General features: G+C 37.9%; 1 protein-coding gene across 1 annotated transcript in view; it reads right to left on the bottom strand.

Annotated features, from left to right (window-relative positions):
* DCX (doublecortin) overlaps positions 1-14,288 on the bottom strand; it is a 127,380-nt gene that overhangs the window by 93,047 nt on the left and 20,045 nt on the right. The window contains exon 5 of the mRNA XM_072956072.1: positions 4,204-4,589. Within this exon, the coding sequence (XP_072812173.1) occupies positions 4,204-4,589 (386 nt within the window). The remainder of the gene's footprint in view (positions 1-4,203; positions 4,590-14,288) is intronic.

The following is a 14,288-nucleotide window of genomic DNA, read 5'->3' as shown; positions in this document are numbered from 1 at the left end:
ACTGTAAGTCTTATACCCTTTGGTCTGCATAATAATGCTCAAAATGATACCCTGACAATTGATCTGGGTATTTACATACAAGGAAGTGTGGGAGGAATTAGACAGGACAGGAAGGGAAGAAGAACAATTCAACAATGAAAGACTAAACAAGACAGAAGGAAAGTCATGGTGGATTTCATTCACTGACCCACTGGGAATACAACTAATACTTACGTATATAACCACATTCTGCATGGCTTCACAAAGACCATTCGTGCATCCAAGGAACTGTGGGAAACCTGACATCAGTAACCTGATTTTGATCCAAAATGGTTCCCTTGCTACTTTTAGTATCTAGCAGCAGACAGTAGACCAGAGGCATTAGACAAAGGAAGGCCAAAAGGCCAGAGTGATTATTAACCAATTGCTTTTTATTTCACTTTGTTTTAGGCTAAATATTTAATAATGCAGCCATTTGGAAGCATAGTATGTTCTATGCTCTGTTATTCCTTAAAGGTCTATGAGATCTTAAAGATCTTCAAATCAAAAAAACAAAAACAAGAATTTCCGTATTCCTAGGAATTCCCACCACTGTGGTTAGCTGAAGGGGACCATCAAGATCACTTAATCTAGTACTTCACAAGTTTAAGTGCTCATAAGAATCACCCGGGGAAATTTGTAAAACCAGATTCTGGAGCCCTAGCCCTGAAGATTCTGATTCAATAAACCTGGGGTGTGGCCAAGGAATTGATATTTTTCTAAAGCTCTAAAAGATTCTGAAAGGCAGCCAGGCTTGGGAGCCATTGGTTATTCCAACCCCTCACCAGCATCATCATTATTCCTATTATTTTGTTTTTACATCATGAACAATAATAAACCTTTGTAGTTGTAGTGTTACCTTGTCAAAGTGTTTCCATATCTATTATCTATTTTTATCCTCACAACCACTCTAATAAATAAGGCAGGTGTTACTAGTCTCATTTTTACAGATAAGAATATTACAATAGATACACAAAATATGACCTATACATACAGTGAAATATTTTTTCTCAAAAAAAAAAAAGGACTGAAGTGCTGATACACGGTATATAGCATAGACAAACCCTGAAAACCTTTTCTAAATGAAAGCAGCCAGTCACAAAAGACCACATGGTATATGATTCAATTCATATAAAATGTCCAGAATAGGCCAATCTGTAGAGACATAAAGTAGGTAAGTTGTTTCCTAAAGCTGGAGAGAATAGGGGAAATGGGCAGTGACAGCTAATTGGTACAGGATTTCTTTTCGGGGTGATGAAAATGGTATAAAATTAGATTATGATGATGGTTTCACCACTTGGTACATTTTCTAAAAATCATTGAACTGTACACTTAAATTGGTGAAATTTACAGCATGCAAGTTATACTTTAATAAAGTTGATTCTTTTAAAGTTGTTTTAAAAAGAGAGAGCATTAGTCACAGTGATGATAAGGACAAACCTATGGTCATGTAGTTTAATCAGCTTTAAACTAGGACAACTCAAATAGTAACAGCTACTAAGAGCTACTGTGTGCCAGGCAGGATACTAAACATTTCATATCCATTGTCTTATTTAATCCTCAAAGCAGTTATTCCCATTTTATAGATGAACAACTGAGGCTCAGGGAGTCTAAATGGTTTCCACAACTTCACACAAGCTAGCAGGTGGTAAATCTTGGATCGGAACCAAATCTGATTCCAAAGACTTCTTTTCCTATTATAATCTTCTGTCTCTAAGGCGAGATCCCATTGCCTCTGACTCTTCACCCAGGGATCTTTCCAAACTTTTTCAATTTGAAGTTTCCTGGGAAACAATGGGCATGAAATGTTTATTTTTATTTTGTTTTTCATTCAACCTTTTCCAAAGGTGAACAAAGTAAGGGACTTCTGTCCTCCATTCCTACCTGAGTAGTTGCAAAGGACAAAAAAATAGAAAAAGACCCTGTGAAAAAATCCTCTTCATAGCTGCACCTTTTCCCACTTGGCTTTGTGGTAGTGGAAAATTTGGTCACATTTCTCAGTGCTATCCCAGAGATGTCCCAGTATTTCCTTTACTGAATGCGCAGTACTCGGGACTGAGAGGGCAATGAGCGCCACTGCAGTTTGTGGTTGTAAATGACATAGTAATAAATGCACTGAGCCTTATTCACACTCTGCATAGTCCAGAAATTCACCAGGATACTACTACTGCACCCAGGAGTGGTAGATGAGAGGAGTCCAATTTAGCAGGACTCAAAAAGACCAAGAGAAAAGAAAGCTGCAGTCTTCAAAATTATATTTATTATCTATATTGAACTAAGATGATCACAACACACATACCTCAACACACACACACACACACACACAAATGCAGGGAGGAAAATCAGTATCAATGCCTTGTCCTTGAGCAAGACATATTCAAAAATGGATTTGAGGGGGAAAGTCTGTGCATGATACCTGCTTTATATCAGACACAAGAACATTCTAATCCTTGCTGCAAATACAATGCCACTTGGTTCAGAATTCTGCGCAAGCATCTATGATGGTCTTTAAAAGATCGCAGCTAGTGGAAATGAGGGCATACTCAGTGATTCAAGGTGCTTTGTTTGTGAAAATTATTACAATGAAACCCCTCAAATTTGACTGAGATATGTATTTTACAGTGACAAAAGACACACCCTATTGATTACTCTGTTGGACAGCTCCGTGAACCCAGCTTCAAGTCCTTCAAGTTTACCCTGCCTTTATTTTAAGGTATTCACTGGGGTGGCCAATCCTTCAGTGTTCAGAAGAAACCTAGGATTAACCTCTGGCTGGCTATCCAGCACATGATCAAATAATCTAACCCTCCCCAGCATTGTTTCTCAAGGTCAGCTTGGAGAAAAACCTCAGACCGAACCCTGAGGCCCAGATCCAGTAGCCATATGGACACTGTCTCTTATAAGTAACTGGCCCCAAATCACTTGATCTGACTTGAGAAACAGGAACTCCTTGTGAAAATGTGGTCTTGGACAAGGGAAGCCCTCATGCTCCTTTGTCTAGGAACACAAGAAACCTAGAAGCAGTGAAGCAAAGGCGGGGCACACCCACACCAAGTCATTTAATGTGCTGTTTCTCCTTCCTTGCTGGCTGTTTCAGAATTTGGTTTCCCTAGAGATCTGCCTGCTCTAAATTCACCTTTGCTCAGGGAATGGAAAGAATGAGGAGAGAGGGTTGGAGAGTGGGAAGAGATTTGGGAGGGGGGGTACATTTTCAGTATCACCACTCCTCATGGCTGTCCTTCAAAGCATTGTCAGGTTAAACTGATTACATATGTTATACCAATAAAAGTGGAGCAGGAAGGCATCCTCAATAGACTTGATTTGATAAAGCAAAATACGGAGAATGTATCCCAAGATCTATTTTCTAAATGACCACAAAAAAGACTTCATGGCTAAGCAAGTTTTGGTAAGAGCCAGGATTTTCCCTCTTTTGGAGTTGGGTACACAGGTTGTCAGGATTTTCAGCAATCTTGTCATAAAATTCAATTACAAAACCAAAATCTAGAAAGGATTTAAACAGATTTTAGGTACAGTGAGTCAGTTCCTATTCTAATAGGAATAGTCTTTATTAAAATACCAGGCATACCCAAAGCTTTCTTTGGTATTTCTCTCAATGACCTCAGTCTCAGGGACACACCCCGAAGTGGGCTTTTTAGAAGCAACAGCTGAGCAGTGACCACTTACCTAAAAGTATAATCCTTTGTGAATACGTCCAGGAAGTCCTGCTTTTAGGGTGCATATTTCCAGGAGTTGTAATTCACAAATAGTCTCTCAGCAGTTCAAAGGATATTTGGGTGTAATATTTTCTTTCTGTTAACCCAACCAAACTTCCTTTCTCATTTTACACCCCTAATGATTTCATGGTCTGCCTTGATAGTGCTATTCAGAGTTAATTATGAACAAAATCTAGAGTAAATGACACAATTCAGATTTTTCTTTGTATACCCTGGGAGATAAACACAATGCATTATTACCAGCAGCCACACTTCAACCCCAGCCGAGACTGAAGACCACGAAGGGTAACAGCTAACGGTTCTGTCGATCCCTATAGAATCAGAAGTCTCAGCATCAATGCGGGGTTTTAACAAATATACTTCCCAATAGCTTTTAATAAGATCCAAGAAATGTAACCATAGCTAATGATTCCAGCTCCCACCAAGGGCCACCACCCACTCCCTGAATTACCTTCCTCGAGTTCATCCATGCTTCCAATTTTCCTGGATCCATCAATGGTGTAAATGTAACGCACTCCCTGAGGCAGGTTGATGTTGTCAGACAGAGATCGTGTCAGGTCAGCCAGCAAGGCGTCGAAGCTGCGAAAACGGTCAGAGGACACAGCGTACACAATCCCCTTGAAGTAGCGGTCCCCATTGCGGTAGAAACGTACCTTCTTGGCTTTTTTCTCGTTGCTCAGTGCCTGCAAGGTTCGGGTTCGGTAGAAGCTACAATGGGCGCTGTGAGTGGGGCTAGGCAGCCCATTCATCCGCGAGCCTCGCATGTTCCTGGATGCCTTATCTCTTTCGTCAAAATGTCCAAAATCAAGTTCCATATTTTGGTGGAACCTCAGAGACCTGAGTGTTGGACAAAAGGGTGGGGATGAAAAGAAGCAAAGAAAAAGGGGTGCGGAGAGAAAAAAAAAAAAGAAAGGAATTCAAATATTAGCCAGATCCAGATCTGCAATCTGCTGCTTGTGAAAAGAACTGGTTGAAAAAAGCCCGTGCCCCATCTGCTGCCTGCCCCTGACCTGCAGGAATATTGATCTTAATAGAGAAGAAGGAGGGGCTGGGGGGGGCGGTGGTTGTGGGGGTGGGGGTGAGAGATCGGGAGGGAGGCACTTTTGGCACTGTTCCAAACAGAGGAGAGGGAGGGATTTTGAAATAGCTTAAAATCCTGGGACTTACTGACAGTGGCTCCTATCAAATTGTAACTTCGGGCTAAATACATTAAAACTGGCATCTGTTTCCTCACACATGCCCACATGCCTAACAGTTGTAAATGAATCCATAGCCTGACAAAATTCTCCTTGAAGGGAACAGAAGGACCTAGCCAAGGTTAGCATCTCCAGCTTAGGAAGCAATCTCTGCATCTCAGTAAAATGATTATGAAGGGGAGTATTTTAATTTTATTCCAAAGCCTCTTTCCTACTCTAATGTGTGCATCCCCTCCCCCCAGAATAAACTAGGATTCTCCTTTAAAGGGACAGCCTCTAGGGACTAGCCAGAGTCTTTGTGCTATTCATCAAACCCTTTCCCCACCAAGCTGGTGCAGCTATCCGACATTCATAAGAAATAAGCTGGAAAAAAAAAGGATTAGAGAAATCAGTTATTTAACAAGTTATTAGTTCTGCTTTACCCTGGGTACCATTTGGTCACAAAATCCCCCTCTGTTTTTTCTGGTGTTCTATGTCCCCCCACAACAATGCTGCCCACCTCTTAATGGAATAATTTAATTGCTGAAAGATTCCTAAATAAGTCCCTGAACGGCATATGGGATCTTTAGAAGCAAGCACACCTTTCATTGTTCGGGGGTTTCTACCCTGAATGAAGGGGTACTTTGCCCTCACAGCAGGCAGTTCACCCCAAATTTGTCTACTGCCCAGGTGCATTAGCTCAAGCAAAAGGTGATCATCTGTCAGATTTTGCTTTCCCCCTTTCTGCTGAGCAAAAAAAAAAAAAAAAAAAAAGGAAAGAAAGAGAGAGAGAAAGAAAATCACAGTATGAAACCAAATACAACAGAAGCCCCAAACACTAGCAAAGGTATTGACAGCCTAGGAACCAAACTATTAACATGCATCGCACAGATGGGGATAAAAGGACTCACAAAGCAAGCAGGGCTCAGCTGCTACACACTGCCACATAGAGATATTTGCAAGGGACCAGGAGGACAGGAGATAAAGGAGGGCTGGTGCCTAGTAGGTTTGCCAGGCTCGGTCCCCCTTTTCTTCCAATGTCACCATGACCTGTGCTGAGCTCAGCATTGTCTCTGTCAGACAACCTGCAGCGTGAGAGACCCCACCTCCTCAAGACAAGTAGCAAGCATTTCCCCAGACATGCCAGTACCGCTTGGCTTTGCTTTAGAATCTAGGGTGGTATTATCCTAAATCAGCATCACAGTGAAAACAAAGGAACATCAAACTCACTTTTCCAAAGGAAAATCCCAGGTAGAGACTTAGGGAAGAATCCGATAGAATGAGGCAAAAAAAAAAAAAAAAGAGAGAGAGAGAGAGAGAGAGAGAGAAAGAGAGAGGACACCACACAGAGAGAGGGAGAGATACACAGAGAGAGAGACAGAGAGAGATAGAGACAGAGAGACAGAGAGAGTGCTTTGCCTTGTGCTTTTCCCGTTTGACATCTGTTACATTCTGCCTGAAAATCACTTGAAAGCCCCACTCACCGGTTGTCTGCTGGTTGGGTGGAGATGCTGAGAGAAAGAAAACCAATCTCTCTATGCCTTTGTTGTCTGAGCTCCAAGCAAGAAATTCCTGCCAGGGTGGATAGATGCCTTCTAGGTCCTAGTGCCTTGTCCAGCTTCTCCCCTATAACTCAGGCTTAGTGAATCCCCCTAACCGCCTTTGATTAATTACATGCTTTTTTTCTTCAATTCACAGGCTGCATTAACAGCCAGAAAGGTTTCATTTATAACCAACAGGAAATTGCAGGGGAGCAAAAAGATTGCACAGGCAAGTTCAGAATGCTCTAATGAGCAACGTGCTAGCCCTTTCTTTTAGGGAATTAGCAATTTCACTTGGCCAAAACCTTGGCCTAATCTGCCTAGGGGCCAGATTCAGACAGTCGAACCAGGCTTCTTAGAAATTGTAGCCCTCTTCCTTTCATCTTCTTGAGAGAAGACAATCAAATATGCAAATTATTCAAAGCATTTTAGTTAATGCATCCAACAATGGTTGTTTTGAAATGAGGTTAGTGGAGTAGACGAAGAGGCAGTAGGAAAAGGGACAAGACAAGGGAAAATTGTTCCAGAATTTCATGGAGGATGATGTTGAAGAAGGACCCCAAAGACTTTTCAGCTTGGTGTAATAATTTTGTTAATGGAATCTGCAGTGTTTACCTTTGAGAGTTTAAATCTAACCCAGAGACCTTTTTATGTGAAGTGAGTCTGATGGCTACAAGAGAAATATTAACAGCTTTCTCCTCAAACTGCCTATTTGTTACTAATTGGTTTCTTTATACCAAATATGTTATAAAGGGCAAGGAAGCATCCATATTGAATTTAAGAAATCAAGCCTAAAGTATAGGACAAAAGAAGAGGAAGGTGAGAAACTCCAGTGCAGGTGGGCTACCATCTTCACAACAGAGGCTCCATGCCTTAATATGTATCAGTCTTGAACTATCATGGTTCCATTTTTGCTTGGCTTCCAGGAAGCTCAGCGCTAATAGTGTGCTCAGGAATTATATCTGATTCCTAGTATAATTAACCCTCCTTTTTAGACCTAGTGCTAGATGATTTATAATTAAGCACCTGCTGTGCATGTCTTTTACTATTAGCTGTCTCAAAGTGGGATTTAAAAAATATGATTTTTCTTCTGTGGAAGGTGATGGCTCAGCAAAGCCTATGCTATCTGTTAGTAGGATAGCCAGCATCAAGTGTGCAACCTGCCCAATCAAGTCCTCCCAACACTTTGCTGCTGCTCTCCTGGTTTCTAAATAAGTATCTCAGGGGACAGCATGTGTCTGCCCTATCCTCTTCCATTTGTTTCTGCCTTACGTTATGGCCACCTCTTGAAAACTCAAGGTTATTTAGGTCAAGGGCAGAGAAATATCGAGGAATAGAAGCAGGGAAATATGGAAATTCCAACCGATGGTTGCAAATTCCCTGTCCGGCAAGGCTAAAGTCTTATTTTTTTTCTTACACATGGTAAGCATTCCATAAATACACAGCAATTGATTTTGCATCAGAAATCAAAATCATTTTATTTCCAGTGAAGATATAAAAACGTGTGGGATGATAAAACTTAAACATGAAGGATTTGAAAATTTCCTCATGGTGTAGGCTTTGTTACACTACTGTGGAAGCAAAATGTCTTCAGAAGACAGTCTAGGATAGATGGCTTAGTTTGCTTTGTATATACTAAGGAGCAGAGGAATGAACAAGATCAGTGTTTCCCAGTGTGAGATATGTGGATGTTAATAGGTGTTCTTTAAACCCCCCCCCCAAAAAAAGGTTCTGCGGTCAAAAATGCTTGAAAAGTGATGAGTTCAACAAAACTAGTTTTCTTTATCATAAACTTTTCAGGGCCTTTAATTTAAAATATGGTACAAGTCTCCAAAAAGACAATTTAGTATAAAGGGCTTCTTGCTTTTTTGTTTGTTTTTTATTCAGGATTTGTTTCCCCCAGAGCATCTCATAGATTTATGTTCTGTTGAAAAAGCTTTCACAAAAACTGGACCAGGTTATCTCACCAACATAATTCTTCTCAAAGAATTCTCAGCTACTAACCAAGACTTTTTCTCTCACTTCCTCAGAGGAATCACTGGTAGACGTGAAGGTCTCAGGCACGAGTCTAGAGGGAAAGTGCATCTTTCTGCATGGAAGTCAACTTTGAAGATCAAGGGAGAGTCATGACTGAGGGTTCAACGGAGTGAAGAGATTGAAGGAGAAGTGGAGCAACTCCATTGTGGGAAATGTACCAGTAAGACCTTTTGAGTAATTACAATGTGCCAGTATCACAGGCAAGATGCAGGGTAGAAGACATCAGTCACTGCCCCTGAGGGACTTGAAGGTTCACTAAGGAGACAGGACACAAATATCTATCTTACAAAAATCATGAAGGAGAAGGGCTGTGATCTGGGTTAATCAAACTCAGCTTTAAGATCAGGGTCAGGAAACAAAACCATCATCCATCACACACACACACATAATCATTAGTTTATATTACCTATCAGAAACACAGTGAATAGAACCTAGAGTGGAGTGGTTGGGATAAGCAAAAAGGAAGTGAGGTTGGAAATAAATACAAACAGTTGACAGAGACCAAAAACTATAAAGTACACAGTAATAAAGCCAACAAATACGTGTAAGACCGCTAGTGAGAAAATCATAAAACTATTAAAGAACATAACAGAAACTGTGAATAAATGTAGAGCCAGGCTACGCTCATAAGTGATAAGATGCAATGTTGCAATGTTGTAAGGGTATCAATCCTCCCCAAAGTAATATATATATATTCACACACACACACACACACACACACACACACACACACATACTATATATATGAAAAAAACTCTAGTAAAAACTCCAACAGGATTGCTTGTGAAATTCACAAATATCAATTAAATATTACCTTTTATTATCCACCAAATATTCACATGCCACCTCCCTCACTTCTTTCAAGTCTTTGCCCAAATATCAGCTTCTCAACAAGACCAACCTAGATCATCCTATTTAAGGTTACAACCTTCTCTCTCAACCCAACACTCCAATTTCCTTTACCTTGCTCTATTTTTTCTATAATACTTATCATTTTCCAACATACTATATAATATACCTATTTATTTTGTTTGTTATATATCTACCCAAAGTACAACATAAGCTTCACAAAGGCAGGAATATTCTAACAGCTTTAATGAAATAAAGCTCATAATGACAAAAGTAGTATTTTGTTTGTTTTTAACACTATATTATATGCAAAATGCCTGGAACAATGTCTAGCACATATAGGTCTGGGTATTTGTTTACTTGGATAGAGTAAAGAAAGCATGGAATATTCAATAGATGATACTGGAGTGATTAACTTTCATATGGAAAAAAATTAAATTAGATCTCCACTTTACACCATACATAAAAATAAACTCCAGGTGTTTTAAAGACCTGAATATAAAGAACGGGACTTAAAAATTATTAGAATAAAATGTAGGAGATTTTTCTTTAACTCCTTGTGGGAAAAAAAGACCTTCTTAATCAATATGCAAAAAGCAGAAATCTTATAGGAAAATATTGGTAAGTCTGATTACATGAAAATTTAAAGTTTCTGAAGGCAAAAGATAGTATATCACAACATTAAAGATAGGTAACAGACTGAAAAAAAGATTCTTGAATCTTACATAACTGAAATAGAAGTAATGTTCTGATTTTATATATATATATATATATATATATATATATATATATATATATATATATCATATCAATAAGAAAAAGGCAAAACTTCAATAGAAAAAAATGAGCAAAGGGGTAGTTTGGTCATTTTAACAATATTGATTCTTCCAATCCAAGAACACAGTATATCTTTCCATTTGTTTGTGTCATCTTCAATTTCTTTTCTTTGAAATTTCTCAATGTCAACTTCACAAAAGATCCTGAATATCCAAAGCAATCTTGAGAAAAAAGAATCGAGCTGGAGGAATCACACTCTCTGACTTCATATTATACTACAAATCTACAGTAATCAAAACAGCATGGTACTGACACAAAACCAGACATATAGATCAAATGGAACCGAATAGAGAGCCAAGAAATAAACCCACACATCTATGGTCAATTAATCCATGACAAAGGAGGCAAAAGGAGAAAAGACAGTCTTTTCAATAAGTGGTGCTGGGAAAACTGAACAGCTACATATAAAAGAAAGAAAGTAGAACAATCTCTAAGTCCACATACAAAAGTAAACTCTAAATGAATTAAAAACCTAAATGTAAGACCAGATACTATAAAACTCCTAGAGGAAAATATACACAGAACACCCTTCGACATAAATTGAAACAATATTTTTTTGATCCATCTCCTAGAGTAATAGAAACAAAAACAAAAATCAACAAATAAGACCTAAAAGCTTTTGCACAGCAAAGGAAACCATGAACAAAACAAAAAGGCAACCTACAAAATGGGAGAAAATGTTTGTAAACAATGTGGACAACAAGGGGTTAATTTCCAAAATATACAAACTGCTCATATAGCTTAATATCAAAAAACAAACAACTCAATAAAAAAAATAGGCAGAAGACCTAAATAGACATTTCTCCAAAGAAAACATCTAGATGGCCATCAGGCACATGAAAAGATGCTCAATATTACTAATTATTAGAGAAATGCAAATCAGAACTACAATGAGGTATCACCTCACACCAATCAGAATGGCCATCATTAAAATGTTTACAAGTAATAAATGCTGGAGAGGGCATGAAGAAAAAGGAACCCTCCTACACTGCTGGTGTGACTGTACGTTGGTGCAGCCACTGTGGAGAACAGTATGCAGGTTTCTTTAAAAAACTGAAAATAGAGTTACCAAATAATCCTGCAATCCCCCTCCTGGGCATATATCTGGAGAAAACTCTAATTTGAAAAGATACATTCACTCCAATGTTGATAGCAGCACAATTTATAATAGCCAAGAAATGGAAGCAACCTAAATGGCCACTGTCATTTATATATATAATAATAAACGTCCATTGACATTTATATATATAATGGAATATTACTCAGCCATAAAAGAATGAAATAATGTCATTTGCAGCAACATGGATGGACCTAGTGATTATCATATTAACTGAAGTAAGGCAGACAAAGACAAATATCATATGATATCACTTATATGTGGAATCTAAAAAAAAAGATACAAATGAACTTATTTACAAAACAGATATAGACCCACAGACATAGAAAAAAAACTTATGGTTACCAAAGGGGGAAGGGGGTAGGGATAAATTAGGAGTTTGGGATTAACAGATACACATTACTGTATACAAAATAGATCAAAACAAGGACCTACTGTACAGCACAGGGAACTATTTTCAACATCTTGTAGTAATGTATAACAGAAAAGAATCCAAAAAAAAGAATATATATATATATATATATATATATATATATATATATATATAATATATATATGTAACTGAATCACTTTGCTGTACACCTGAAACTAACACAACACTGTAAATTTTACTTCAGTAAAAAGTTTTTTTTAAGTCAATTGAGTATATTTTTGTAAGTCTACTTCTGTGTTCTCTAGTCTAGCCCACGGATTTATGTGTCTATCCTTCCTCCAATATCAAACAGTCTTGAGTACCATAGCTATAAAAGAAAAGTCTTGATTCTTCACCTCTTATTCTTTTTCAAAATTGTTTGGTTATTCTAAGTCCTTTACCTTTACATACAAATTTTACAATAATCTTGCCTGTATCTATGAAAGTTCCTGCTGAGATTTTTGATAGGGATTGTGTTAAACCCATATACCAATTTGAAGAGAATTGACATGTTTACTATATTGAGTGTCTAATCCATGTGTATGGTATGTCTCTCCATTTATTTAAATCTTCTGTGATTTCTTTCCTCAGTGTTTAGTTATTTCCAGCACACATGTCCTGTACATATTTTGTTGAAGTTATACCTAAATATTTTTCAGGATTGTAAATAGTATTGTATTTAAAATTTTGCTGGTTCCAGAAGTGTTTTTTTAATTATCATGGGATTGTCTACATAGATCATCATGTCATCTGCAAACAGAGATTTTATTCCTTTTCTATCAGAATGCCTTTTAATTCCATGTTTTGCTTTATTGCTCTGGGCAAAACTTCTAGTTCTACACTGAATAGCTGTGGTGAGAATAAACATCCTTGACTTGTTCCTGATCTTAGTTGGAAAGCATTTAGCCGTTCACTATTAAGTGTGATATTAACTATAAGGATTTTTGTTGGCTGGTTGGTTGGTTGGTAGATGTAATGTATCAAGTTGAGCAAGTTCCTATATTTCTAGAGTTTTCTGAGGTGTTTTTTTTTAAATCATGAATGGCTGTTGAATTTTTTCAAATGCTTTTTCTGTATGTATTGATTTGATCATGTGATTTTTCTTCTGTAATCTGTTATATGATTGATTACATAGATCAATTTTCAGAATCTGTACAGTTTGCATGTCTTATATATTTCTGAATGGTTTTTTAAAAATCTGAAGCATATATGAACTAAAGTAATTTTCTGTATTTCTTTAAAATATTTAAAAAAATACACAGACAAGTAAAAACTTAAGCAGAGTGTTAGCAATCAGGCAATCAGGAAAATATTGGGCGGAAGGACTTACAGCATATATAGGCAAAAAAAGAAACAAGTTAGAAAGTGCAGTAGTGCTCAATTGTAGCTTTACAATAGAATCAAATGGGGAGCTTTTACAAAATACTCTTGACTAAGATTTAACTCACCTGGTATGGTTCCCAAGCATTAGTAGTCTTTACAGCTACCCTGGTGATTCTAATGTATAGCTAAGATTGAGAACCACTGGTATAGTGGAAAGAACCTAATTAGGTAGACTTTGGAGTCAGATCTGAGCTTATTAGTTTCATGACCCTGAGCAAATTAGTGGAGTTCACCTATCAAACAGGGATAACATAGAAGTTGTTTTGAGAAATGAATGAAATATCATATGAAAGTTCCTAATAGCTTGCACAATATGTATAAAACTACATTTACCAGACTCCCAGAATATAGAAGTATCATGTACAATTTATGGGAAGTATCCATAGAGGGAGGGACCACACACATTGTTTTGCTCTTTTCTCCTTCCTACTGGCTGAAGTGTGAATGACATGATTTGTATTCAAGCAACCATCTTGCAACAGGAAGTGGAAGCAAGGTATTGAGAATGGCAGAACAAAATAGACTGGAAACTGGTGATCATGGAGCAACCATATCAGTCCTGGGAAACTTCCTTACAAACTTTATTTACATAATAGAAAAGTAAGTTTATACCTTCCTTGAGCCACTGCTATTTACAATTTCTTCACTTGCTCTTTTCTACCTGATACAACAGAAAAATGAGTCACTACATAGTCATGCTTGAAATCACTCTTGGTGGGCCAAAAACTGAGAAGAATCCTTGACAAAATGGAAAGTAGATGGGTTCTGATAAAAGAAGGAAACCATAGCCCAGGACACACATGGAGAGCATGGGAGAGTATCCTTATAAATGGTGAAATTACCTCAGGAGTTCTCCACACCAAGAGGTAAAAACTATGACAAGAAGTGGTCTTAGAGGCAACTATTCAGTATCACAGGAAGAAAAGCAAGAAAACTCAACTCTTCTCCATTCCTTTTCCCACCATATGGACCAGTAGGCAATAACAGAGGAATCTGTCTTCAAGTAAAAGCAATGAGTATGGGAGCTTAAGACGATGAAATAGTCTGGTATCTTGGGTGATGGACTATGGCCAAACAGATGAGAGTATTAACAAGAAATAGAGAAGCACAGAGATTCATCAAGGTACCCTTCTTATGGCATGTTCTCCATTTCACGCACTCTGATTGAAAACAGCAGCTACACAT

The sequence above is a fragment of the Vicugna pacos genome, chromosome X (genome assembly GCF_048564905.1).
Source record: "Vicugna pacos chromosome X, VicPac4, whole genome shotgun sequence".
NCBI classification, from domain to species: domain Eukaryota; kingdom Metazoa; phylum Chordata; class Mammalia; order Artiodactyla; family Camelidae; genus Vicugna; species Vicugna pacos.
This window is presented reverse-complemented; position numbering and strand designations above follow the sequence as displayed.